General features: G+C 23.1%; 6 protein-coding genes and 2 non-coding genes across 11 annotated transcripts; 5 read left to right on the top strand and 3 right to left on the bottom strand.

Moving 5' to 3' along the window:
- Positions 1 to 2955: 2955 nt before the first annotated feature.
- Positions 2956 to 10832, bottom strand: LOC122853215 (protein Smaug homolog 1-like). Of its 4 annotated transcripts, none has more exons than XM_044153539.1 (6): positions 10636 to 10832; positions 8541 to 8964; positions 8001 to 8441; positions 6678 to 7335; positions 6340 to 6589; positions 2956 to 5287 (listed from the first exon to the last, which is right to left on the bottom strand). In XM_044153539.1, exons 2-6 carry the CDS (start codon positions 8755 to 8757, stop codon positions 5117 to 5119), a joined length of 1737 nt encoding a protein of 578 aa, XP_044009474.1. In that variant the 5' UTR covers positions 8758 to 8964; positions 10636 to 10832; the 3' UTR covers positions 2956 to 5116. The 4 variants fall into 4 exon arrangements, with proteins under 4 accessions (XP_044009474.1, XP_044009471.1, XP_044009472.1 ...); XM_044153536.1 differs by having other exon boundaries at positions 7827 to 8441; positions 10636 to 10826; XM_044153537.1 differs by lacking the exon at positions 10636 to 10832 and adding an exon at positions 9735 to 10046 and having other exon boundaries at positions 7827 to 8441.
- Positions 10833 to 11303: 471 nt separating this feature from the next.
- On the top strand, positions 11304 to 12749 carry LOC122853214 (serine/threonine/tyrosine-interacting protein B-like). The gene is made up of 5 exons (XM_044153535.1): positions 11304 to 11391; positions 11561 to 11656; positions 11721 to 11872; positions 11961 to 12149; positions 12213 to 12749. Exons 1-5 carry the CDS (start codon positions 11377 to 11379, stop codon positions 12409 to 12411), a joined length of 651 nt encoding a protein of 216 aa, XP_044009470.1. The 5' UTR covers positions 11304 to 11376; the 3' UTR covers positions 12412 to 12749.
- A 169-nt stretch (positions 12750 to 12918) lies between these two features.
- LOC122853213 (protein yippee-like 5) lies at positions 12919 to 13673 on the bottom strand. The gene is made up of 2 exons (XM_044153534.1): positions 13329 to 13673; positions 12919 to 13252 (listed from the first exon to the last, which is right to left on the bottom strand). Exons 1-2 carry the CDS (start codon positions 13487 to 13489, stop codon positions 13063 to 13065), a joined length of 351 nt encoding a protein of 116 aa, XP_044009469.1. The 5' UTR covers positions 13490 to 13673; the 3' UTR covers positions 12919 to 13062.
- A 2428-nt stretch (positions 13674 to 16101) lies between these two features.
- Positions 16102 to 16960, top strand: LOC122851104 (coagulation factor IX-like). The gene is made up of 4 exons (XM_044150152.1): positions 16102 to 16404; positions 16481 to 16511; positions 16674 to 16744; positions 16814 to 16960. Exons 1-4 carry the CDS (start codon positions 16102 to 16104, stop codon positions 16958 to 16960), a joined length of 552 nt encoding a protein of 183 aa, XP_044006087.1.
- A 480-nt stretch (positions 16961 to 17440) lies between these two features.
- On the top strand, positions 17441 to 17513 carry Trnaf-gaa. Its single transcript has one exon. It is a non-coding gene; the product is annotated as a tRNA-Phe (tRNA).
- Positions 17514 to 17709: 196 nt separating this feature from the next.
- Trnaf-gaa lies at positions 17710 to 17782 on the bottom strand. The gene has a single exon. It is a non-coding gene; the product is annotated as a tRNA-Phe (tRNA).
- Positions 17783 to 18307: 525 nt separating this feature from the next.
- Positions 18308 to 20132, top strand: LOC122851103 (odorant receptor 94a-like). Its single transcript, XM_044150151.1, has 7 exons — positions 18308 to 18580; positions 18648 to 18808; positions 18876 to 19192; positions 19436 to 19538; positions 19602 to 19718; positions 19791 to 19946; positions 20073 to 20132. The coding sequence occupies exons 1-7, from the start codon at positions 18538 to 18540 to the stop codon at positions 20130 to 20132; spliced, it is 957 nt and encodes a 318-aa protein (XP_044006086.1). The 5' UTR covers positions 18308 to 18537.
- Positions 20133 to 22410: 2278 nt separating this feature from the next.
- On the top strand, positions 22411 to 26392 carry LOC122853211 (arylsulfatase B-like). The gene is made up of 8 exons (XM_044153530.1): positions 22411 to 23272; positions 23346 to 23505; positions 23983 to 24209; positions 24289 to 24559; positions 24630 to 24787; positions 24858 to 25164; positions 25226 to 25509; positions 25578 to 26392. Exons 1-8 carry the CDS (start codon positions 23144 to 23146, stop codon positions 25719 to 25721), a joined length of 1680 nt encoding a protein of 559 aa, XP_044009465.1. The 5' UTR covers positions 22411 to 23143; the 3' UTR covers positions 25722 to 26392.
- Positions 26393 to 26888: the final 496 nt, after the last annotated feature.

The raw sequence follows: 26888 nt of genomic DNA, 5'->3' as shown, positions 1-26888 counted from the left end.
TGATAATATTGATAGATTCTTCTTTTTTTGTAATGCCATAATGTCTAGTTTTTAAATAAATTATAAATAGATATTAAGAGTAGACTACTAAGCAGTCGATAGATTGATAATTTAGTTTTTTTTTTTTCCTGATAATGACTCGACTCGCGCGAGACCAAAGAATTGAATATTGCGGGTGAAAATAATGGAGAAAATAATAATTGATTTATTAAAAAAGTCGAGTATCAGAATAATTGATTTAAAACAATATCCTGATAGTGATAATTTTTAGTTTGTAAATATTATTTAAGCTTTGTATATATAAAATATATTGCCACCTTGAAAATTCAAACAAGACAAAATGAAAAATAAATAAACCAAAAATGGCAAAGTCAAAAAAAGAATTATATAAATTCCAAATAATACAAATATGTCATTATTTATTCAAAATTTAATAACGAAAAAATAAAATTACAAACAATATGAGTCTTGAATAAATTTTTAAAAATCTAAAAATAAATTACTTGTTTGTTTTAAGATAATAAATTAATATATTTAATCTTTTTATGTATCGAAAAAAAAAAAAAGTCTTACAATCATATAATGGAATCGTAATTTGTTTTTTTTTTTTGTAGAAAAATAAAATTACTGGTAATTAATGGTGGACCCAAGTCAAAAAATTATTTTAGATGAACGTTGTAATTATTAAGTTATTTGTATAAAAAAATATGTAATCCACTGACAAATCACAAAAAAAAAAAAAACATAAATAAAAAAATAAACCAGCAAACATTTACACTAAAAAAAAAAACTTAATAAACACAATGATTAGAAATAAATAAATAAAAAATAATAATAAAGGTATTTAATAATTTTTTTGAACATGATTATTTAATTACGGTTACGTATGAAAATGTTTTTTATTGAAAAGTGGTTTTATTATTTGTAACACTAAAATTTAAGTGTTACATTTTTGTCAAATAATTTCTTTTTTAATAACAGTACAAAAATCGTATTTTTTTACAAGTTGTCCAGCTTACTTAACTAAATTTTATCATCAATTAGCATTGCCCAGTTAATCATTAAACAAAAAAAAAAAACATAGATTACATATAAACTGAATTAATTGTGAAAAAGTAAGTTAATTTTATTTCTGGGATATGCTAGTTGAAGCTATTGTTGAGAGACACCTCAGCCAGAGACTCGTGTACACAGAATAAACTTAAATTAACGAGTATCTGGCCAAATTAAATTACCACGGTGTTCTCTTTTATCAAAATCAACAAGAAATTAAAAAAAAAAAAACTTGTTAATCATGATTTTTATTTACTTATTCTAAGTATGTATTTTTATTTCTAATTATTTTTATTTTTTTTTGTATATTTTCTTTAATTTTTCTTAAATTAATGTAACAATAGCCTCATTGCTATGTTATCATCATCATCAAAAGCGACACTGGATACAGAGTGATTTTACAATTTGTTTTTTTTGCCTTATAAATTGTTCGATTGTATTTTTGTTTTTTCATCAAACTGTTGTCTAAGTACAAACTTATTCACACAGTCTCAGTAAGAAAACATCTGTTACATTATTAATCAATTATACTGGACATTCTAAGTGGTTTATTATTTATTATTTTTTATTATTTATAGATTTAATTAATAACTATTTTTTTAATTATTTTATTTTCTCGTCGATTCTAGTTTATTACTAGCTACATTGGAGTTCGACACCCCGGGATATCGAATACGTTCTTGGTGGTCTTCTCCATATTATTACTAATATTATTTTATTTTATCTGTTATAATTATTTTTTTTTTTAAGTGAAAAAAATTTAATTTTTTATACATGATTTTTCGATTCAGTTAATTTTTCTTTATCAAATATATTTTTAAAGTACATTTATCGTTGTATTTATGAGTTTTTTGATGAATTTATTAAAAAATATTGTAAAAATTAATTTCAGACAATAAACTCGTTAATACGTCGATTGATCATTTTTTATTTTCATTATTACTATTATTATTTTTGATAATTAAGAATGAAAAAATTTTATTTAATCATTTTTCGGTAAAAAATCTAAATCTTTGTGAATTTAAATGAATTTATTTTTCTTATATTTATTATTTAATTTTAATATTAGTTATTATTAGTTAGTTTATTATTATTAGTTTTTTATTTTTTAATTTTTCTTATTTCATTTGGCTGATAAAACGCTCGCTTTGCTAGCACTTTGCCTGTATTTTAGGTCCTGCCTTTTTCGTTTTTTTTTCATTTAAATCTGCTTTAGTATTAATACCATACATTATTATGTATCTTTGTATTATTACTATTATTTATTTATTTTTATTTTTGCATTGGGATCATTATTACACTGAAAGATCAAGTCCTGAACTCAATTCAAAGCCAGAAAACAGTCTTTTTATTTCATTTCTTTTTTTTCTCCTTTTTTCATTATTTTTCTTTTTTAAATTCATCTTGGCCTTTTTATTTTTTTATTTATTAATTCTTTATTTTTGTTGCCAAATATTTAAAATTATTTTTCGCATCAAAATAAATTGCGACAATCACTGATTGCAAATTTTTTTTATACAATAATTTTCTTTCTTTTAATTCAATGAAATTATTAAACAACAAAAAAAAAAATAAATTTAAATAAAAATTTATATTATTATGATTATAATGAGCATGATTTGTAAATAATTATTCTATTAATTAATATTTCATTTTTCTTTTTTAATTATTATTTTTAAAAATAAAAATATAAAAAAAAAAAAAAAAAAATCATTCAGAAACTTTCGATAAAAATGAGAGAAACATCGGTTGACTAGTTTTTGAATATAATTGTCTTGCTGTATATTAATAAAAAAAAAAAGACTGACAAATCTATGAATGTTTCTGATAAACTGTGAATTGTTTTTTTTTTTTTTTTTTTTATAAATTATAAATTTCGTTTTTATATCAACGTTGATAGTCCTTACATACGTCGCACCACAAAGCAACATTTTTTAAAAATTATTTTATTTCAATCCATGAATATTATAATTGCTTGGTTTATTTTTTTTATTTTTTTATTTTTTTTTCAAGCAATCACCAGTAGCTTATCATTTTTTTTCTAAATTTAATAGTATGATTCTATTCAGAATAATAAATCTAAATTACTAAACTAGCACTCTCTATCATTTTTTTTTTGTTTTTTAAATTTTTTTAAAATTTTTTTTTTGTATTTTTTAAATTTTTTTAAATACCTTTCGTCTAATCATTACTATTTTGACAGGTTTTATTTATCCTTTCCGCAGTCTTCCAATTGTTTCATTCACGTGCCAAAAGTAGAAGTCACAATTTGCTCATTTTGATGAACGAAAACGAAAACGAAAAAAAAAAAAATATAATGAATTCAATTTTAATTCTATAAAATTGATTCAAATAATTATAACTCTTTTTTTATTTTTTTTTTTCTTGGCTACATTGGCACGTGAAATTGTCAGTCTTTCATTGTTTTTTTTTTTATCTATCATTTTAGTTTAACATTATACGATAGATTTTAATTTCATTTTTGCACAAAAAATAATGTTAAGGGATCGCATTAGTTGTCATACGTAATAATAATATTTTTTTAAAATGTTTTTTTTTTTACAACGCACGCTTATGATCTAAAGCCACAAAATTTCGATGTTAAAAGCATTACAATAATTTTTAAAAATGATTTATATAATCGAGTATTTATACTTATAATTTTCGAAAATAATTTCGGGTGACTGTGTCTAACCATCAACTATATTATAAAAAAAATATTGATTGATTACCGCTTGTTGATTTAAGAGCGTTAAAATAAAGAATTATTCTTTATTTGATATAAAATATATCGTCAAATTAATTTAATTAAAATTTATCATAGTGATGATTGTGTTATCAAGCTATATCAATTTATAAATATATATATATTTATCATTAATTCATTCGACAAAAATTAAACAAACAAAAATTGTTAAAAATTAAAAAAAAATCATTACTGAAATTTATATTAAGTCTCGCATTAAAAGCCCCTTAACCAATTAATTTTCATTCAAATAATTATATGTATACTTAATTCTAAATTGTTAATAATATGTAAATTATTATTATTTATTTTTTTGCCTTTTTTTAAACCGTTCAACGTGTCATACAAATTAAAAATGTATTCACAAACGGAATTTTAAAATTGAAAAATCAGTCAAATTTACTTTTTAAAATTAAACAATAACTACGTACACGATATTTTCTTATTATCCATTTATTCTATCGTTGCACTGCAGAAAAAAAATACACACATACATACGTCATTCAAGTTTATTTATTTATTTTTTTTTTTTGTAAAAACATTTTTTTTTTTTTATTTTTTTAAATCAGAAGAATTCCACTTCCCGAAATGGATAACATAAAACAATATTGCAATATCGCGCGCAACTTTTGCCTTAGTTTTCTATCAATTTTTTTTTTTTTTTTTTTTATCATTTTCTTCTTTCATTATTATTTTACCTTTTTTTGTTGTTTTTTTTTTCGTTTTTTACTTTTTTTTTTTTATCATTTTTCTATTAGTAATAATTATATCTATTTTTTAGTATTTAAAAAAAATTATTTTTTTTTTGTTTATTTACGTTTAGAGTTAATAACCTTTTAAATTTATAATTTATATATATATAAATATATATAATTATGTATGAATATAATATTTCTTCGATATTGAAGTTGTGTTTTTTTAATTATAAAAAAGAAAGAATCTATCTTTCTACTTTAAAACATTTGGCATGCCAAATGTGTCAGTTTATAAATTATGTTAATTACAATTGCAAAAAGATTTAGTTTTTTAAAAAAAATATAAAGTAAAGAAATAAGTGATAGACAATTAACTAAAAATTATATCGAGACAAACAAACATTAGATAATAATTATTAAAATTTTTTTACTTTCTCTACTTTTGTCATTGAGATTTTGTTTTGTTGATTTATGTAGTTTGTAAAAAATGTTTTTTTTGTTTTGCTTTGTAGTGATTGATTTGCCATTTAAAAATGTCGTTAATTAATGAATGTGGCAATTTGGTGAAGGCTTTTGTCAATTTAAGACATTCAATGATTTTATTTGAAAATAATTTTAAAACTTATATCTCACCAAAACCACCAATAGCTTGTTCTGTCATCCTCAGACATAATGATTCCAAGCGTAAATTTATTTCTGGATCAGTTTGATCCATTGATGGAGATCCACTTGATTGACTGAGAAAATGATCACGTGGTGCACTGTTTGTACGTTGAAGTGGCCTTTGTTGATGCTGTAATTACATTTATTGATAATTAATATCCACAAATTTTATAACACACAAACTTTGTTAAAAAAAATAAAACAAAAACTTTGGATTTTCATATCAAATTATTGTATCACATTTATTCACCGTTTTAAATTATTTCTTACACATTTTATTTGTACGAAATATGTCAAGTTAAAAATTATATTTTATCATTTGCTATTTGAGCAATCGTCGTTTTTGACATATCTTTTTTTTTCTTTGAAAATTAAAAAAATACATTTAATAAAAAAATGAATGTTTAACGATGATTTTACGACGTTTTAATGCTGTTTTTGCTATTAAATATTTTATAAACAATTAGCTTTGTACGAACACACGAAAAATAAATAAATAAGATTTATATAATCACAAATTTTTCTAACATTAAATACAAAACAAAAAAAATTCTTTTAAATATTCATCATATGATTTTTTAAATAATTGTCATGTTTCGTCAATCTTTGAATACTTTGCAAAAAAAAAAAAATGAACATTAAATGCCACTTGTTTTTAAATTACAATTATTTCGAAATTTCTAGTTAAAAAAAAAAAAAGTTATTTTTTTCTTTTTTCGTCAATAGTCTTGATTACAGTTATTAAAAGAAAAAAAATAGAAAAAAATAATATATATTTATATAATTGTCATTTGGCAAGGTTTAATTATGGAATCTTCATTTCACATTGAATCCATTGAATTTTTATATGAAGAGTCCGTCCGGTGAACTCAACGACTATACATTTCATTTTGTTGTTTATTTGGATATCTCAAACAGTCACCGGTTCTTCGAAATAATTTTTTTTTTCTATGTTGTGTACTCCGATTATCAATAACCTTTGGAACAAAAAAAAATAAAAAAGAAAAAAAAATTTAAAAATTTTGTTATTTCAATCAAAAAGATTGACAACAATCATGTCAAAAACAAAAAACAAAACAAAAAAACATTCTCAATTATTATTTCAAGTATAAGTGTAAAACAAAAACGATAAAAAACCAAATAACTATTAAAAATAATTAAAAATAATTATAAATGACATACTTCAATTCTGTTTTCTTGAAGACTTGATCGTTTGGCTGTGCTGTAATTGGCATTGATGATACTCTGAGAAATTCCATGTACATGATTATTGTGTCCATACTGTTGCATAAAATTTTGATGATTCATCATGAGATTATTCTGTTGTTGATGATTATTATGAAGAAGACCAATATTCATGTGAGAGTTTGATTTTCTACTGTGAGCTGGTGGATTGTATCTTCTAACATAACTAAAGTTTCCATGTTGCATTCTATAATTACAAAAACATCAAATAAATAAATAAAAATCAGTTAATATAATTAACAAAATAAAAAATAGCTAATTAATTAATTTCATACTTTTGCATAACACGTGGAGTTCCAAGACGACTGTGCCATGGTTTAATCAATTCTTTTTGTTCAGATGTAAAGCATTCATGTTGCAATACTTTTTCCAAAATATTAAAACAACCACATAGAAGTTGTTCATCTGATGTATCTGGTGATAATTTACTACATAATTTACAAAGTACTTGAATAAATTGTAATGGTATATCATGCTCAGGACGATCTGATGTATCATCATCTTTACTACGATAAATTGGTGTTAAAAGAATTGAATTTAATTCTTCTACAATGTTACAATACAATGTAACTGCTTCTTGATTTAAACCAAGAAAATCAGATTCATCAATTAATTTTTCATCTAATTTTTTATCAAGATTAAGTAGTGTTGAATAACGTTCATGAAGTTTTTGTATTGATAATGCCAATTTATGTCTTGCACCTTGTGTAACACCTTTATCTGCTAATTGATCTTCTGTTAAATTTAACATATCTTCATAACACATTGTTGTAAATAAATAACTGTATTTATGAAGACGTAAACTTTTAAGCCACACAAGCATATTTCCAATGTTACTTGTAAATTTTTGATTTGATGGAACATCAAGACGACCTTCACTACCACTACTTGCACAAGAACTTGGTGGACTTTGACGACCCAAACTAATTACACCTGAAATGACAAAAAAAAATTAATTAATAAATTAATATTATTATTGACAATAAATAAATGTTAATAATTAATTAAATGAAATGAAAAATTTATAGTAAATTATAAAAAACAAAAAAATTGGGAAATTAAATTTATAAAAATCATCATAATATTATGTTTGATTTGATAATTAAAATTTTGTATATATAAAAACAAAATTTATGATAACAACAAATCATTCACGTCATTGTTTGTTTATACTAAAAATATTAAAATCATTTGGCAATATTTACATTAAAATTTTTGACTATTTACTCAAATATTTATAATTAATTTCGAAAAATAAATAATTTACTGTTATCTTATTTTTTTTTTTCACGCGTCAATCAATATTTGAAGAAAAAAAAAATCAACAAACAAAATTAGTAATTCAAACAAGTTAACAAAATTAAACAAAAATTTAAAAACAAAAATGATGTTTTTTTTTTTTTGTAAAATTGATATTAAATTACATTGATTGTCGACTGAAACACTGTAGCTTCTTGGCTTTTGACGTGTTGTATTATTTAAATTATTACTTCTCTCAGCAATCTCATGATGATGTGAAGGTGCAATAGGTGGTGTCAAACTGTTTGATCGTCTTTGACGACCAACAGGTAATGGATATTGAACAATAAATGTATTACCAGAATGTAAATTGTATGAATTATTAATTTTTCCTTGTTGTTGCTGCTGTTGTTGTTGCTGCTGTTGCTGTTGCTGTGCTTGTTGTGGTTGATGTTTATTTGTTTTTCCTTGGCATATGTAATCCCATCTTGTTGGTAATGGTCTTGTAAATTCATCAATTGGTGTACCAGTTATTCTTTCTTCAATTTGACGTAACCATTGTGTTAATGCACGACGATCTTGACTAGCAATTGCTGGATGTATAAGTGTATAACTCAATAATTGTTGTATTTGTTCAGTATATTTACCAGTTGCAACACATGTACTAACAAGTTCTGGTATTGCCATCAAATAACACTCTTTACAATCAACATTACCAGGACGAAGAAGTGGTAAATGTGATAATAATTGATTAATTGCAACTTCAGTTGTTTCTGATTTTAATAATCTTTTTATAAATACTATTTAAAAACAAACAAACAAAGAAAAATAATTATTAATTAATTATACAACAACAATGATATTATAACAATTAAATAAGATAAAAATAAATGTTATACCTGGACTATTTGCATTTGTTTCTGTATCATCTAATGAATCATTCGACTGCAATGAATGTTGTAATGCTTGTGATAAAAATTTAGCTTGTACTGGTGGTATCATTCTCAATAATGCATATAATACAATTGTTTTTTCACATGTATTCCATCCAGTAAATACACAAGTTACACTTTTAACTTGTTCGCAAAAAGGTGGACCAGGTGGTGACCACTTCATTTTTAATATTTATAATCCAACACAAAAATTTCTCAAGTTTAAAACGAAATTACCACTAATCACAATTACAACAACACCACCACTTGGTACCACCACACATACACTTGGTACGTGATGTCCGTTATGAAGAAGCGTCTTTGATATTTTTATTTTTTTTCTTTATTTTCAAATAAAATTGACTTTATTATGAACTTGATATATCAAACCCTGAACAAAAATAAAACATACAAATAAATAAAAATGAAATAAAATAAAAATAAATATTAATAATTAATTGGCCTTGAAATTATCAAACAAGTTTTAATAATAATAACAATAATAATAATAATATTTATTTATTTAAATAATTGTTTATATTTTTAATATTTTTTGATGATTTTTAAAAATAATAATAAATATATAATAAAACATGGAGGACAATGAGCCCGATAAAAAGTAAAAAAAATAAAACAAAGAGGCTGGGTAACGAAAACAGAGCACCACCCATTGGATGGATAGGTCATTCGCCCCGTCTGTTCCTCACAGACTCGAACCTTTCTCAACACTCACACAAATACAACATGAATTTACCTCAACTTTACTCCCAATTTCCCCTCATCTAAAAACAACCAGCCGCGGCACGCTATCTACGTGCGTATTATATCTATGTACAACTACCGGAATCAATTCTCCTCCCTGTCCCCCTCGACCCCTCTCTCTCTCTCTTTCTCTCTCTCTTTTATTCAACGACCCTTTCTACCCTCAAGAAGAAAAAAAACCAAAATACATATATGATGATGAAAAATAATAAATAAAAATCAACTGAAAATATATATTTTACCCCCTCAAAGACTCGAAAAAAAAAAAACGACATAACCTCTGAGGCGTCAACGAGTTTAACAATTTAATTTTTTTGTTGAAAATTTTAATAATATTTATATTTTAAATGATAATAAAATTTTAAATAATAAATATATTTTTATACACAATAAACTTGCCTGATGTATTTATTTTGTTGCCTCGTTGTTTTTTTTTTTTTTTTTTTCTTTCCCGATAAATAAATATAAAATTCACTTTTTTTTTTTTTTCGTTTTTACTCCACGGTAATTTAATACGACACACAAAATAACGGTTATAATAATGGAAAAATAAAAATATAAAAAATAATAATTATTAATAATATTTATAATGTAATTTGTTTAAATAATTTTTAAAAACTTTTTTTTTTTCTTTTTCTTTTTTTTTTTTTTTGGAGTTATCGTCAAAGTTGCGGGAGTCTTCTGTCAACGTCTCGAATTTCCAAATGACTCTGTTGTAAATGCACACATTTACAGGACTAATACATACACACAAATACAGTGATGGAAAAAATATTAAGGGGCGCCGTGTTGGCGTGTAGCGTCGTTGGCTGTCGGGGGGGACGCCAAACAGGACGACCGGGTAAGGGGATAAAGGGGAGGTTAGGGTTTTTTGACACAGAGGGGAAAAAAAAAAAAAAATTGTAGATACCTTCTTTTTTTATACTCTCTCACAGATGTAAAAAAAAATAAATTTCTTTTTTTTTTTTCAAATTTTAATTCTAATAAATTGAAATAAAAAATATATCTTGAAAATATTAATTTATATTTGATATTATTATGAATTTTATTTTTTTATTATTAATAATTATATTTATAGGGTTTTTTTAATTGAAAAAAGAGTTTAAAAAATTATTTTTTTAAATTAAAATTTTTACTCGTGTGGCGGCCATTAACCGAAAGCACACAAACAACACAAGTCGCTGTGTTGGCTACAAAATTTTCAAGGCTCACAAACAAAATATTTATTTAATTATTTAAATATATTATTATTATTGTTATTATTATTATTTATGAATTAATATGAAGCTATTTAACATACCTGGAAATTGTTGATGTTGTTGTTGAATTTTTTGATGCACTTTTTTAATGTAATGAAAATTAAATTTAGTTTTTTGGAATGCACCTTTTTTTTTATTTTATTTTATTTTCAAAAAAAAAAAAAAAAAAGTCAAGTTGATACACCGTTAAACCATGCACGAGAACCGTCAAGTGCCGTCAAGTTTGGACTGACTGGTTTGTGTATTTTGTTGATGTGAGCTGGCTATTCGTTGAATGCAGTTGAATGTGTATGTCTGTGTGTAAGTTGTTTTTATTTACTCCATATGCATCAGCTTGTTTTAAAACCATGCGGCAAGGTGAAAAAAAAAAATATTAATTAGAAAGAAAATTTTATAATTTAATTTTGATTTATAAAATTATTATTTTAAAAATAATAAGCATTTTGTAAATATATTTATAAAAATATTGCACTTATTTCCATACTGAAAATTTATATTGAAAAATAATAAAAAACATTGTTTATTAATTAAATTATTAAACTATTTAAAATATTATTTTTGTACCATAAATTTCATTGTTTTTTTTTATTAATATAAATTTTTTTTTCCTTTTGCATTGATAAATATATTTAAGTCATAAATATATTTTAAAATGTAGATAGAGATGACACTTGACTGGCTATATGCTGATGCAATAAAATAATGGCAAAATAATAAATTAAATAAATGGATTTTAATTTGTGAAATAATTAATAATATAAATAAATAAATAATTGATCAATATGTTAAACAACAATGTAAGTATTATCGTTAAATATCAATGATCTATCAAAAAAACGTGTTTTTTTTTATCTAGGTTATGGTGGACTTGATAAATAAACTATTAAATAAATAATTTGTTAAATATCTATTATTTTCACTACAATTTTTACTAATTAATGGCTATATTTTATTTTTTTTTAACAGGAGTTTGAAGATCCTGCATCAGTACCAAATATGTATCCATCTTTACCACAAATATTGGAACCAGACTGGGAATACTCAATGAGACGATCAATGCAGGTAAATAAAGTAAATAAATAATTAATTGTTTGCTTAATTAAATAAGTTTATCAATCATTTTTAGGAAATTATTCCTGGATTGTATCTTGGTCCTTACAATGCAGCATCCAAAACAAATCTTAAAGAACTTTTGGATATTGGTGTAACACATATTGTCTGTGTTCGTGGACAAATTGAAGCTCATTTTATACGTCCAAATTTTCCTGATAAATTCAAGTAATTAAATAATAATTTATTCAATATTTTTTCATTAATAATTAAATGGCTTTTATAATTGTTATTTGTTTTTTTTTTTTTTTTAAAGATATTTGGTGTTAAATATTACTGACACAACAGGTGAAAATATTATTCAACATTTTGGTGTTGTTAAAACATTTGTTGATGAAGCTTTGAATAATAAAGGTCGTGTTTTAGTTCATGGCAATGCTGGTATATCAAGATGTACAACTTTAGTTGTGGCATATCTCATGGAGACTTATGGTCTTGATCATACGTAAGTTTACTAATTTATTTATCAATAACAAAATAATTAATTTAACTTTTGCTATTATTATAGACAAGCATTTGGACTAGTTCGAAAGAGAAGATTTTGCGTCAGTCCAAGTGACAGATTCATGTCACAATTAAAAGAATTCGAGCCAATTTATCGTGCTAGAAAAAGTAGAGAAATTAGCAATTCTAATTCAAATAATTCTAAAAAAAGATCACTTCAAGATATGGATCTTGAATGTGAGTTTGTAGATTTATTTATTTAATTTTCATTCAATTATTAAATTATAAAAACACCTTTGTATATATATAAAATATCATCAAAGACAAAAATATGATAATTGTCTTTTTTATTTATTTATTATTTAAATTAGACACAATGGAATGATTCTGTACCTTTCTATTCATTTGGAATAGTTAAAAGATATTTCACAATGATTAAAAAAATTAAATAAAAAGAAGTTTGTGTTGCTGGTTAACCAGAATTACAAGATAAAACAAAAATAACTTAAAAATTTACTGGTAAATATTTTATCTGTTAATTTTTTTAATTGAAAAAAAAAAAAAAATCAAATTAATAAATTAAATTAAATTTTCAGATGTATATTTGTTTATTTAATCATAATTTTGAAGTAAAAATTATCTTATTATTTCGTCCAAAAGACAATTAAAATTTAACATAATAATATTTGTATTTTAATTAATTATCTGAAATATAAAAATCAATAATATTTCACATGATTATTTGATGTAATATAAATGAGTATATTTTGGTATCAATTAATGTTATTTATTGTATTTTGAATATTGTATTTAGACACTTTAAATTAAAGTCTTTAGTTAATTAGTTAATTAAATATATAATAATTAATATAAATATTTTTACTTAATAATAAATATAATAATATTAATGTAATTTAAATATTTTCTCCCATTCCATCACTTTCAGTAACAAGTGCTCTTTCTAAAATAACTCTGCCTTCCTTGTAACGTTGATTATCATCAGTTGCAAATTCATAAATCCATCCTAATTTTGCATCACAATTTTTACAGCTTACATCTCTAACCATGTGTCTACCAGTAAGCATAACACGATCTTGTACCTCACTGATAATAAAACAAAACAATAATAAATTTATTATAATAAATAAATTAGATAAGTTGCTTGAATAATTAGACAAACCTGTAATTGAGATTGACAACTTTATTGAAAAGAAATGCTCGTCCAGTTGCTCCAGTAAATCTTGTACTAATCAGCTGACCTCTGTTTGTTAAATTTGTGTCACATGATGCACAAGAAAACAATCGAGAACCACCAATGTGCTCCAAAAAAATAACCCCCATTGTTTAAATTATTTTTACAGCTGTTAAATAATTATTTATTACTTTGTTTAACAACAAAATTTTTATCTGTAATGTCAATATTCAAGTTACATTTACGAGTTATTTTTATGAGCCTATTGTTTGTTGTGAATTTGTGATTTACAAAAAAAAATGGAGTCGATGTTTTTGTGTGTATTTCTCTCTCTTTTTCTCTGTCATTTTTTTTGTGTATTTTAAAAATGGCGAATTTATCTGTCAAAGTTTACAGTCGGCAATGCAGCTGTCTATAATTTCAAAAATAATTTATAAAAATAATTCTTTAAAATTTTTATAAATAGGTGAGTTTTTTATTGGAAATTTAGAACGATTGATAGATTTTTTTTTAGTGTATTTTGTCGTTTGAATAACATTGGAAAATTCTTGAGAAAAAAAAAAAAAAAAGGGTCTGGATTTCGTAGAATTTAGACTGACCCTCTGCAGGAGAAAAATCAGTCAAAGAAATAGTCAATTGTATCGAAAAATGAAACTTGTATTGAAACGATAAAAAATAGGGACCAGAGTAACATAGACCACATTCCTTTCTAACTTGTAAAAAAGTTGTGGGAAGAACCACAGGTGTACAAATGACTGACCAATCTAATGATCAAATAAAAATCCAGTTTAGTAATAGATAGGGTGTTTCTTAGAAATGGTCATGTATCTCAACTCAAGGGCCATATTTTCAATTTGATTTTATATTTCAACTAAAAAGTAAATCTAGCTAAAAAAAATCAATTTTTTCATCAAATTTAATATTCGAAATATACAAATTCAATTAAAAATTATATTTTAGTTTAAACAGAAATATACTGGGTAATTAAATCGACATTAGTGTTATCATAAAGTTCGATAAAAAAAAAAAAAACGAATAGTTAAATTTCACTGTATAATCTCAATTTAACAATTCATTTAGAATTTTTTTTTAAATATAAAATTAGTTTAGACTTTAGTTACACACGTTCCCAATAATAAACTAAATTTTCACTATTGTTTTTTTTTTTTTTTAATTTAAATAAATCAATCAAAAAGTAAAATGAAAAATAAAAAATAAATTAAACCACGTAAGTTGACATTTAAATATTATTAAAATATATTTTTTTTTTCTCAAAATTTTATTAATTTAATTATAATATTCAAAAAAAAAAAATAAATAAATAATCTCACTAATAAAATATATATATTTATTTGTCCTCATTTAGAATTAGAATGTCGTCATCAAATTTCTATTCGACAAAAAAAAAGAATGGTGCTTCGACAAGATCAATAAATTGAATATAATTATTCAAAAAAATATTTAAAAATATATTTTAAACTCAAGAAAAATTAAATGTATTTAAAAAAAATAAATACAAAATGAATTATTTTTATATAATATTATTATTATTATCATTAATAACATTAATTGAATGTTGTTTACCAAATACATTTGGTCCATATCAAATATGTCAAGATGGAACAGTTCTTGATCAACAATATGACAACATAAAGCATTGTTATAATATTAAAAATCGTTATAAAAGAAAATTAATTTGTAAAACATTGGATTATTCATCGCTGGTATTTGGTGATGTGTTAATTAGAAGAATACCAATGACACCAGATATTTATCATGTTGCATTGATATACAATTCAAGTCATTTAGTACACAATACATTATCAATTATTCGTCTTGATACAATTGAATCATTTCGTTTGGCACGTGAAGAAAGTGATATATTATTAGCAACAAATTTAATGTACTCTGTGATAACTAAAAAAATACCAAGTTTTAAATTTAATAATAAAGCTATCAAGGCACGTATTCATGCTGATATTGGATCAAGTGAATATTCTTTAATTAATAATAATTGTGAAAACGCTGTATTCAGATGGATCACTGGAAAAAATATTGCATCAATGCAAATTGAATGGGGATTGAGTGTTATTAAATCATTACTATTTGATTCATCAGATACTAGAATGGTACATCATACAATTCCCATTGATAATCAAGTATTTAAAAAAATTATACGTACTAAAGATAATGTTAAAAATAATAGAACAATTTTAGTTGATTTAATTATATTAATTGTTAATATTTTTACACAAATTTTTTATACTTTACATGATAAATAAAAATATTGTAATTTTTATAAATAATCAAAATTTAAAATATTAATTTTTAAGTAAATTATTATTATTTATAAATTTAGATTTAATTAATTTTAAAAATTAATGTGTACATTACAAATTGTGAAATAAAAATAAAAAAATTTTTTTAAATAAATATTTATTACTCTTATCAGGTTTTAAAAAAAAAAAAAATGATAAAAAAAAAAATTAGACAAATTTAAAATGATACTAGTAATTTATTGCCGTTTATTTGATTTTTTTTTTTTCAACATTTTGGGAGTATACAGAGGGTATTTAATATTTAAAATTTAATTAGATATAAAACGTTCAACGGCAAGAGAAAAATTGAATCATGTTTAAATTTTTTTTGCTGATTAATTTAGCCATTATTTGTGAGTACATGATATGATATTTATACACAAAAAATATATGAAAATAACTAATTAATTTTTGTTTTAATTTAAGTTTGTTATGGTAAAAAAATGAATAAAATAATTGGTGGAAGAACAGCATACATTGATGAATTTCCGCATCAAGTTAGTGTGCTCTATCGTGAACATCACATGTGTGGAGGAAGTATTTTAACAAATAATTATGTTTTAACAAGTGCCACTTGTATTATGTATGATTTAGTTGTAGTAACTGCAAATCTTCGTATATTTACTGGAACGAATGATAGATTACAACGTGATTTTACAGGACAATATCACAATGTTGCACTGATAATTTATAATCCACTATATTCACCAAGATTATTTTGGCACAATGATCTTGCAATTTTAAAAGTATGTTTAATAATTTTTATAATATTTATTTAATTATAATTTATATTTAATTATTATTATTGTGTTTTTTAAATAGCTCGAGACACCAATTATTTATACAAGATATTGTAAAAATATTGAGCTACCATTTAAAATTATAAGACCATGTATGAAGCTTGATACTTGTGGCTGGGCTCATGAATCATCAATGACCACGAGATATCTTCAAAAAATTGAAATGAAAGTTCTGTCTCAATCAAATTGTTATGATTACTTGATAAGTTTTACAGCACTAAATCCCATTCCTGTTCATACACAGGCTTGTGCAAAAACAGAACATCAAACAATATCTGCTACATTGGTATATATAAAATTAATAACTTATTTTTAAAACTGATAATAAGCATTAATTTATTTTTAATTATCACAGGGTGATGGTGGTAGTGGAATGGTTTCAAATAAATTCAAAACAATCGTTGGTGTTATCTCTATCATGTTCGTCAACAAAGCTGATACAATTGTGTTTACTGATGTTCATTTTTACAAAGATTGGATTAGAAATACAATATCACAATAATTTTCAAACAAAAAAAATTATATATATTTTAGTATATTTTTTGTTTTATTTTACGATAATAATTTTCGAGAATTGTTTTTTTAATTTTAGTGGAGAAATAATTGATAAAAAAATTTCTTGTTTATTTTTTGGCTCCAGGGTGGTCATAAATATGACAGATAATAAAATAAAATAGAAAAATAAAGTCTACGTTAATAAAAATTAAATATTTGATGTATATAAACGACAAAAAAAAATAAAATTCCATAAATGTTATATTTGAATAATGATATGAATTGGTTTATTTTCATTAAAAATTAATCAATTTTTTATCTTAAAAAATTAGTAAACTTTGATAAAGATATTTCTTTATATTTTTTATTTTAAAAATTTATAAAATTTAGTGAAATGATAAGTCTAAGATCTTGTGGCTATTTCGATTTTGTTATATATTTTTTTTCGAAATCGCGCCAATAGAAATGTTTCGGACAAAACCACCTAGCCAAAATAGCTCAGTTGGGAGAGCGTTAGACTGAAGATCTAAATGTCCCCGGTTCAATCCCGGGTTTTGGCAATCTTTTTTTATAAATTTTTATTTCAAAAAACCCATGGTAAAAAATTTTTTTTTGAATTTTGAAAAATCTTTTATTACCTGAGTGAAAATATTTTCATTAAAAAATAAAATAAACAATAAAACAATTTTGAAAAATAATAATACTGCAAAATTTTTGCAAAATTTTTTCATATTCGGCCGGTGCAAAAAATATACATGCCGAAACCAGGGATCGAACCAGGGACATTTAGATCTTCAGTCTAACGCTCTCCCAACTGAGCTATTTCGGCTGTGAAGGCAGGTTTTTATAATTTCGTATTTAAGTAAATTTTAACACTTGAAAACTTGATATTTTTTTATCACAATATAATACGTAGCACTATAACGAAACTATCACAAAAACTAAGACTGCCAATTGAGGCGGAGATATAACAACTGATAACAGCATAAAGACCACTGAGTTTCTCTTCACGCAATGCATTATAGCCCACCCTCTCTCCTCACCCCTACTGCATATTAAATGCTGCACCAAACTACCTCACATTTTTTTTTGCCATTTCACATGAATATTACAGCTTCATAAATTGTTAATATAATTTTCTATGAATTATTAAAATACGGAAGTTTTTTCTATGATCGATTGGTGACAGTATAGCTGGTGTATGAGTCTCTCCTCAACTTTCAAACACAAAACATTATTCTCCTCTTATATATACATCTTGTATATAAAGCATCATTGTATATATATTTAAAATATTTTACTATGGAGTTGAAAATACACCAATTTTCCAATGATAATAACCGAAATAACATAAAAAAAACTGGATTTGATTATGAATTTGGATTATGTAAAAAACACCTTGAATTATTTGGAATTTGGCCAGATGAAAAAAATAATAAAATTTATAAAAATTTAGGCTTAATACAAGCTTTAATTATTTTTATTTTTCTTGAATTACCAAGAATTGCTGCAATTTTTTTATTAAAAAATACAGCTGACATTGATATATTGATACAAATTTTATCATCACATTTTCCAATTTTAATGTCAATTGCCAAATTTTTCGTCATGTGGTTAAAAAGAAAAGGTTAAAAATAAATATATAAATAATTATAAAAATATTTCAAGTAATACTTAATTTAAATATTAAATAGAACTTGCTGAAATTATAAAATTTATAAAAAAAAATTGGCAAATTGAAATACCAGATGAAGAATATAAAGTTATGATGAATTTTGCAAAATACAGTCATTTTATATCAATTGGATCAATTGCATTAGGATGGTCAGCTTCAATTAGTGGTCTTATTGTACAAGTAAGATTTTTTTCATTTAAAAATAATTATATAATGATAATTAATTTAAGTTAATATTAAAAAATAGATTTGGTATAATACAGAAAGTCATTTGATGAAAAATCTCGACTCACGTTTATCAATAAATCTTCTTTGGGTTATTTATTTACCTTGGAGTACTAAAAATTTTACTAGCTATTCATTAACATTTTTACTTCAATTTTACACATCTGTACTTGTTGCTGTGATGTATAATTTATTTAACAGTTTTGTTGCAATACTTGTTCTACATTTTTGCGGTCAAATTTGTTGTATTAAAATTATGCTAAATTTTTCTATCGAAACACCAAATAATTTTTTTGTTAATATTAAAAATATTGCAAAACGTCACATAAAACTTATTAAGTAAGAATATTTTTTTTTTTCTTTTTATTAATAATAATTACATTGAAAAAAAAAAATAATTGTTTTTTTTTTTTTTATGAAAAAATATTTGATTGAGGAAAAAAAATGTTTTTCAATTGAAAAATTAATTTTATTATTCGAAATAAAATATTTTTATTTATCAAATAAATAAGTATGTTTTTTCAGTGAAATTATTAATTATGTAATTCATTTTTTACATTTATTTATTTGGTGTTAATTAAGAATAACGACTCAACTCAATGAGAGCCTTAAGATGATTATTTTACTTGAATTGATGGCATGTACTGCAACAATGTGTTTTCAAAATTATTCTACAATAAACATGGTAACATTGTCCATCAGTTAAATAATAAAAAAAAAAATTTAATTAACTATATCTGATAATTAGGTATTTGAAGGAAAAAATAATCATGTTTTTCAAATTTTATTTTCAACTACATGTCAATTAATGGTGTTGGGAAATTTATGTTTGTATTGCTGGACTGGTCATCAACTGACTCTTTGTGTAAAGCATTTCCACTAAAAACAACTTTGATATATTTTAATAAATTAAAAATTATTTTTTAAATATTTTTAGAGTAGCCAAATTGGTGATGCAATTTATGAATCAAATTGGACATCTTTAAGAAGTGTAGAAATTAAATTGTTGAATATAATTGCATTTAAAAAATTTACACCATTAAAAATAAGTGCCGGTGGTTTTTTTGATATGTCACTTGATCTTTTCTTATTAGTTAGTATAATTTATATGTATAAAAAAATATTTCTACATTTTTCCAATTACAAAATAATTTTTCTCATTTACAAGACTTGTTTTCTTTTGACGATTTAATTTTTAAATTGATTAAAATATTTTCAGGTAATTAAAACGTCATTGAGTTATCTGTCAGTATTATTAGCAATGAAAAAAAGAAAATAATAATGTAGAAATGTATCTATAGGATCGAGTAGAGCCTAGAGGTGATCAAGTTCATTGACTCTTTGAAAATTATATCCGCAAGAAATAAGACATCAAACGGTGGTAACATGCGATGGCTTAATATTTTATTACTATACCAAGTGTCCATGATCATATAGTCACGTTGTCACCTCATTATCTTATATAATATTTATCAACAAGTGAATAAGCTATTTTACCTCGTGAAAAAAAAAATAATATTTTTTCTTTTTATTCTCTTTATTTTATTTTTTTTTCTGTACGAAAAAAAACTACCCCTCGATATTGCAAAGGTATTATTTATTAATGGGGTGCTTCTATAGATAAAATCGATATTTCCCTCAGTTTGCTTGTAACTTTCAGTCGGATCACATCGTTCAAGCATAGAGCAGAAAGATCTCTTATCTTGTCACTTTGAATTTTATCAATATTATCATTTGTGTAGTTTAAAAAATATAACGAGTTAATTGTTTATCAAAATTTTATTGAAATATTAATTAGTTGTACTATATTTTAATATAATATTTTATTTATTAAAAATATTTTTTGTTGTTAATGATAAATTATTATAATTATATTAATTAATTTGTAGTATCCAATGTTTTAAGGAGAAATATAATTTTGAAAACAAATACAAGTTTTGCTTTATATTATTTGGGTATCAAAACTAATGTTGACACAAGTGTTAATCATGCTGATATATGTTTAATAATAAAGAAATTTATTTGTTATTATTTGATATTATTTTATATTATTTATTGTTATTTAATAATTTGATAAATATTTTTTAAACAAATATTTATTTGTATTTAATTGCCCTTGTTTTTTTTTATTTTATTTTATAAGCAAAAAAAAATGCAGAAAAAAATTTTTCGTTAATTATAATTATTATTTATCAATAAATAAAATAATTATAAATAATAAACAAAAATTTGTACCGGTTAAATTGAGATCGTAATAAAAGCTTATATTTTTTAAATTTAATTTGAATGCGGCGCGCCAAAATTAAAAGAGGAAAGGATAAATAAAAAATAAAAAAAAACAGACAAACAAAATAGATGTGTTTAATTTTTTTGTCTATGATAGAATTGAGCTATCCTCGTAATTTTTTTTTTTACAAATTGTTTAGACTCTAAGCTAGTTTGGAAAAAAAAATGAGAATTTTTGAAATGGTCAAAAGGGGGTAGGGGGTCAATTTCAGATGTTTTTAATTTTTTTAACTATGATAGAGTTGAGCTATCCTCGTAATTTTTTTAAAAATAAGTTGTCTAGAATCTAAGCTATTTTAGAAAAAAAAATGAGAATTTTTAAAATGGTCAAAAGGGGGTAGGGGGTCGATTTTATATGTTTTTAATTTTTTTAACTATGATAGAGTTGAGCTATCCTCGTAATTTTTTTTTTTACAAATTGTTCAGGATCTAAGCTGGTTTAGAAAAAAAAATGGGAATTTTTGAAATGGTCAAAAGGGGGTAGGGGGTCGATTTGACATGCTTTTAATTTTTTTAACTATGATAGAGTTGAGCTATCCTCGTAATTTTTTTTTTATTAAATTGTCTAGGATCTAAGCTAGTTCAGAAGAAAAAATTTTAACTCTTTATTTTATGCAAATTTATATTTACTTGTAGATAAAATAAATATAAATTTAAAAAATTTTTTTTACAACTCAAAAATGAATAATATAAAAATGTAAGTAATTATTAATATATTATATTATTTATTTATTAATTTAATAATTTTTTCAAAGTTTTATTATAATTTTTAGATGATACAGAAAAAGAAAGGAAACAATAATGCATCACATGATAAATATTATTGACTCGTATATCATTTTTATCGATCGATAAATCAATATGTATTGAATTTATTGAATGTATTAAAATAAACTCAATAAACAATTTAACAAATTAAATATATTTTCAACAATTGTAATTAATATCTTAATGTCAAATTAATATTGTTAACTGTATAAAGGATACCTTGAAATAATAATTATCCAGATAAATTAAAATATGAATAATGATTAAATATATTCACGTTAAGTTTATCGTCTTCAAGTTCTTCATCTTGATAATAATAATTAAATATAAAATATAAATAATTAATAAATCACTTAGTGTCTCGCCTCAAAAAAAAACACCACAAATATAAATATAATCAAACAAAATTAATGACTTTAAATTAATTTATTAATTATTCAAAATTAATGATAGTATTTATTTTTTAAACGGTATTTTAAATTTGAAAATAAAAAAACCCAAAGTGTGCAATTTTAATGCGGGTGATACATTGAAATTCATTATACATATTTATCTTCATGTGACAAACTCTTGTCATGATAACACTTGACAAACAAAGTCATTTATAATAAATTCATAGAATATGTCAAGGCTCCAAGAAATAAAAAAATATACACGTCTGTCACATTTATTTATTTTTAAATATTGATGATGATTATTAGAACGGTTTGTAAATTAGATAAAGATAAAAAAATTATAAATTCATATACCTCGTCTTTTTTTTTTCGAGTTTCATCATTAAGTGAATATAATATTTACGAAATAAAACGTTAAATGTAAATTTATCAAAATAAAGTATACCGTAAAGACTAATCTTGACGAAAAAAAAAAAAAAAATTTAAATTAAATAAATAAGGTGAATGTATATACACCTCATGAATATCACGAGCCTTTTTTTAAAAAATCAGTCAGTTAATATTTCGATTGTGAACAAGACAGTTGTGCGTATTTAAACATTAATTATTTTCGAATAAAAAATATTTATTCTTTAAATAATTTTAAAAATTGTGTCAGTTGAATTTATCATTATTTTTTAATACAAAAAAACAAAATGATTTATCAATAGTTTGGTGATTAACAAACGCGTTAGTTTATCAATTTTTATTTTCCTCGAAACAGTGTTTCTTTTTGTAGTAAAACATATTATATTAATTTATTCAGTTGAATTTTTTGAACTGAAAATCAAAGACAATCATCATGACAATTAATTTGCATAAATTTTTATTTATTTTAATTATTTTTTTGATGAATAATCATGTGAAGGTGGATTGTTTTGCCAAGGCAAAAACACCGCCGAATATTATTGTCATGATGGCTGATGATTTGGTGAGATTATTTTATATTTTTTATTGTTATATAATTGCTAAAATATATAATTTATATTTTCATAAAATAATAGGGCTGGAATGACGTTAGTTTTCATGGATCTAATCAAATTCCTACACCAAATATTGATGCGCTTGCTTATAATGGTGTTATTTTAAAAAATCATTATGTATTGCCAATTTGTACACCATCAAGATCAGCATTTTTTACTGGTCGTTATCCAATTAGAGATGGTATGATTATACTTTTTTTATTTTTAATATAACTTCACATATTTAAATGACAATGTTTTTAAAAAATTTCAAATTTAAATCTAAATTTTAAACTTATCTTTATTTTTTTTCAAATTGAACAAATAAAAAACGTTTTAAATTAATAAATACACTCGTTAAAAATTATTTGTTTTATTTTTTTTTATATTTTTGACCTTGTAGTATGTTGTCAAGTACTTTGAAGATTTTTTTTTTTAAATTATTTTAATTTTTTTAACTTTGAAATTTATAATTTTATTTGCTAACGATTTAATTTTTTACTTTTGTTTTTTACAACCTTATAAAATTAAAATAAATTATTACAATAAAGAATAATTAAATTAATTAATTTTCATTTTAATAATACCCATTGTTATGTGATATTTATATTTTTAAATTCCATTGAAATTATTAAACAAAAAAAAATTAAATAAAATAATGAAAATTAATTTATGGCAGGTATGCAAGGTTACCCATTGAAAGCAGGTGAACCACGTGGAATTCCATTGTCTACAAAATTACTTCCACAACATTTAAAAAGTCTCGGTTACTCGACAAATTTAGTTGGTAAATGGCATCTTGGTTATTACAAGGATAACTTTACTCCAGCTCGACGAGGATTTGATACTTTTTACGGTTATTACAATGGATATATAACATATTTTAATCATACAATAACCGAATCAGTAAGTTTTATATTTCAATTGATTAATAAACCTGGCAAAACCTAGCTTGACTTGAATATATATATTTTTTTTACTATAGAACAGAACAGGCTATGATTTCCGTCGTGATACTCCAAGAAAATTAGAGCCATTAAAAAAAAGTGATCCACTTAAATATGCAACTGATGTTTTTACTGATGAAGCTGTTGAAATTATTACCAAACACAATAAAAGTCAACCATTGTATTTACAAATTTCACATCTTGCACCACATGCAAGTGATGCTGTTGAAACATTAGAAACTCGAGATATCAATAGTGTCAATAAAGAATTTGGCTATATTCGTGATAGCAAACGTCGTAAATTTGCAGGTACACATAAAAAAATATTTATAATCATAAATTTAATTTTACAAATATAAAAACATTTTTTTATTTTAAGGAATGATGAAGGCCCTTGATGAATCAGTGGGAAGTGTAACAGAAGCATTGAGTAAAAATGGACTAATGAAAAATTCGATAATAATATTCATGGCTGATAATGGTGCCCAAACAATTGGTTTTCTTGAAAATCATGGTTCAAATTATCCATTCAGAGGTGTAAGTTAAACCAAATACTTTTTTTATTTTTATTAAGGAAATAATTAATAATTCTGTATTTTATTTACAGTTAAAATTCACACTTTTTGAGGGAGGTGTTCATGGTGTTGCTTGTGTTTATTCTCCATTGATAAATAAAACAGGAAGAGTTATCAATGACATGATGCATATAACAGACTGGCTACCAACACTTTACAAACAAGCTGGCGGTGTAATTAAAAATTTAGGAACAATCGATGGTATTAATCAATGGTCAATTATTAAAAATGGTAAACGAAATGATATTACTAGACAAGGACGTAAATCAGTTCTCATTAATATTGATGAAAAACAACAGCAGGTTGGAGCTATCAGAGGAAAATGGAAGTTGATAAAAGGTTAATAATAATTATATATAATTTAATGTAAATATATTAATTGTTTTTTTTTTTTAATCAGGAGAAAAAAATGCGCTTGATGGTTATTATCGAGAAAATATTAGTGATGTTGGTTTTAATGATTCCGAGTATGTTGCCAAAGTCTTGAATTCCACTGTCAATTTGGTCATCAAAAAAATTGCAAAAAGCTCGATAAATGAAAAACAAATACTAAATCTCCGACAAGAGAGTCAAATAACTTGTAAACCTTTGGATAAAGTTAGTTCAAATTGTTCTAATTTGTGTCTGTTTAATATTGTAAATGATCCTTGTGAAACAACTGATGTCTCTGCTGAATATCCAGGGGTAAAAAATACACATATTCATGTATAAATTGATTTACAAAATTTTAATAATCAATTTTCAATCAACAGGTTATTAGTAATATTGAAAATTACATTAGTTATTATCAAAGTGTTTTGATGAATCAAACAAATGCACCTGTTCAACCAGAATCTTTTCCTGAACATTTTCATGGTGTATGGATGCCTTGGCTTGATAATAACGTTTGGAAATAAATTTATGAAATTAAATAATTATTTAGAAGGCAGTAAGGTGTTGAGAAAAAAATACAAGGCAAGATAATATATAATTATAATATTTAAATAAATATCAGCAGTATACATTAATAATAGAAATTTGCGTCGAAAAAAAAATAACAATTTTTAGAATTGTTTGTGTGTTTTGTAATTAAATTTATCATCATCATCAGTAGTAGGATCATTACGTGGCTTGAGGCCTTCAAGCTTGACAAAATTGTTGTTTTTTTTTTTTGTTCAAATTATCTCGTCATCGTTGTTTGTGGTAAATTTTTAATGAGCTGTAGAAAAACCAGCATGAAAATATTTCGAAAAAACTGAAAGATTATTTCGATTATAACCGTGAGTGTTATTATAATTAATTTTTTAACTTTAAATAATATTAGTTGGTTTTTTTTTGAAAAGAATAAATCTTTCATTTAAAAAGAATAAATTTCTTGATAATTTAAAATTAAACAATGATGCTTGGATTCTGTAAAATAGGTCAATGACAAACATTTCAATTTAAGAATTTGAAAATACAACAAGTAAAAATAAACAAAAAAATATACTTGGTAACAGTGGAGCTGGTAAAACAACCTTGGTATCAATACTGTCAGAATTTATTGATCCAAAAAAAAAAAATTTATATCAACCTAGAAAGCTGCACTGAAAAAAAAAAGAAAACAAGAAGGATAAAATTTTAATTTAAAACAACAATAAGAAATTAAAAATTCAACAAGTTATTTTTGTTTTTTTTTTTGTTTTTTTTACTATGAATGTATACATATACTCTGTTTTACTTAATAAAAATTAAAGCCAAGTTTTATTTTTACAAACTTTTATGAATGGGCATTATACATAATTGAAATAACTTAATTAATTTTTAAATAATTTATTATTTTATCAATAATGCCTGGCTAGTTTGTGAGCACAAAAAAAAAAAAAGTTTTAAAATTAATTTTCCATAAAATAATTTAAATAAAAAAGTTGGTCGTTTTATTTTTTTTTTTAAATATTGATTTATGTTTTTCTCATAAAAGGCACATTTATGAAATAAAAATACAACTATTTTGAAAAATCATTGCATTGATTTTCATCTAATTTATAAAAAAAAAAAACTGGTTTTATTTAAAAATCTGATTAGTGTTAATAAAAATCTGTTTT

The sequence above is a fragment of the Aphidius gifuensis genome, linkage group LG3 (genome assembly GCF_014905175.1).
Source record: "Aphidius gifuensis isolate YNYX2018 linkage group LG3, ASM1490517v1, whole genome shotgun sequence".
Taxonomy (NCBI): Eukaryota; Metazoa; Arthropoda; class Insecta; order Hymenoptera; family Braconidae; genus Aphidius; species Aphidius gifuensis.
This window is presented reverse-complemented; position numbering and strand designations above follow the sequence as displayed.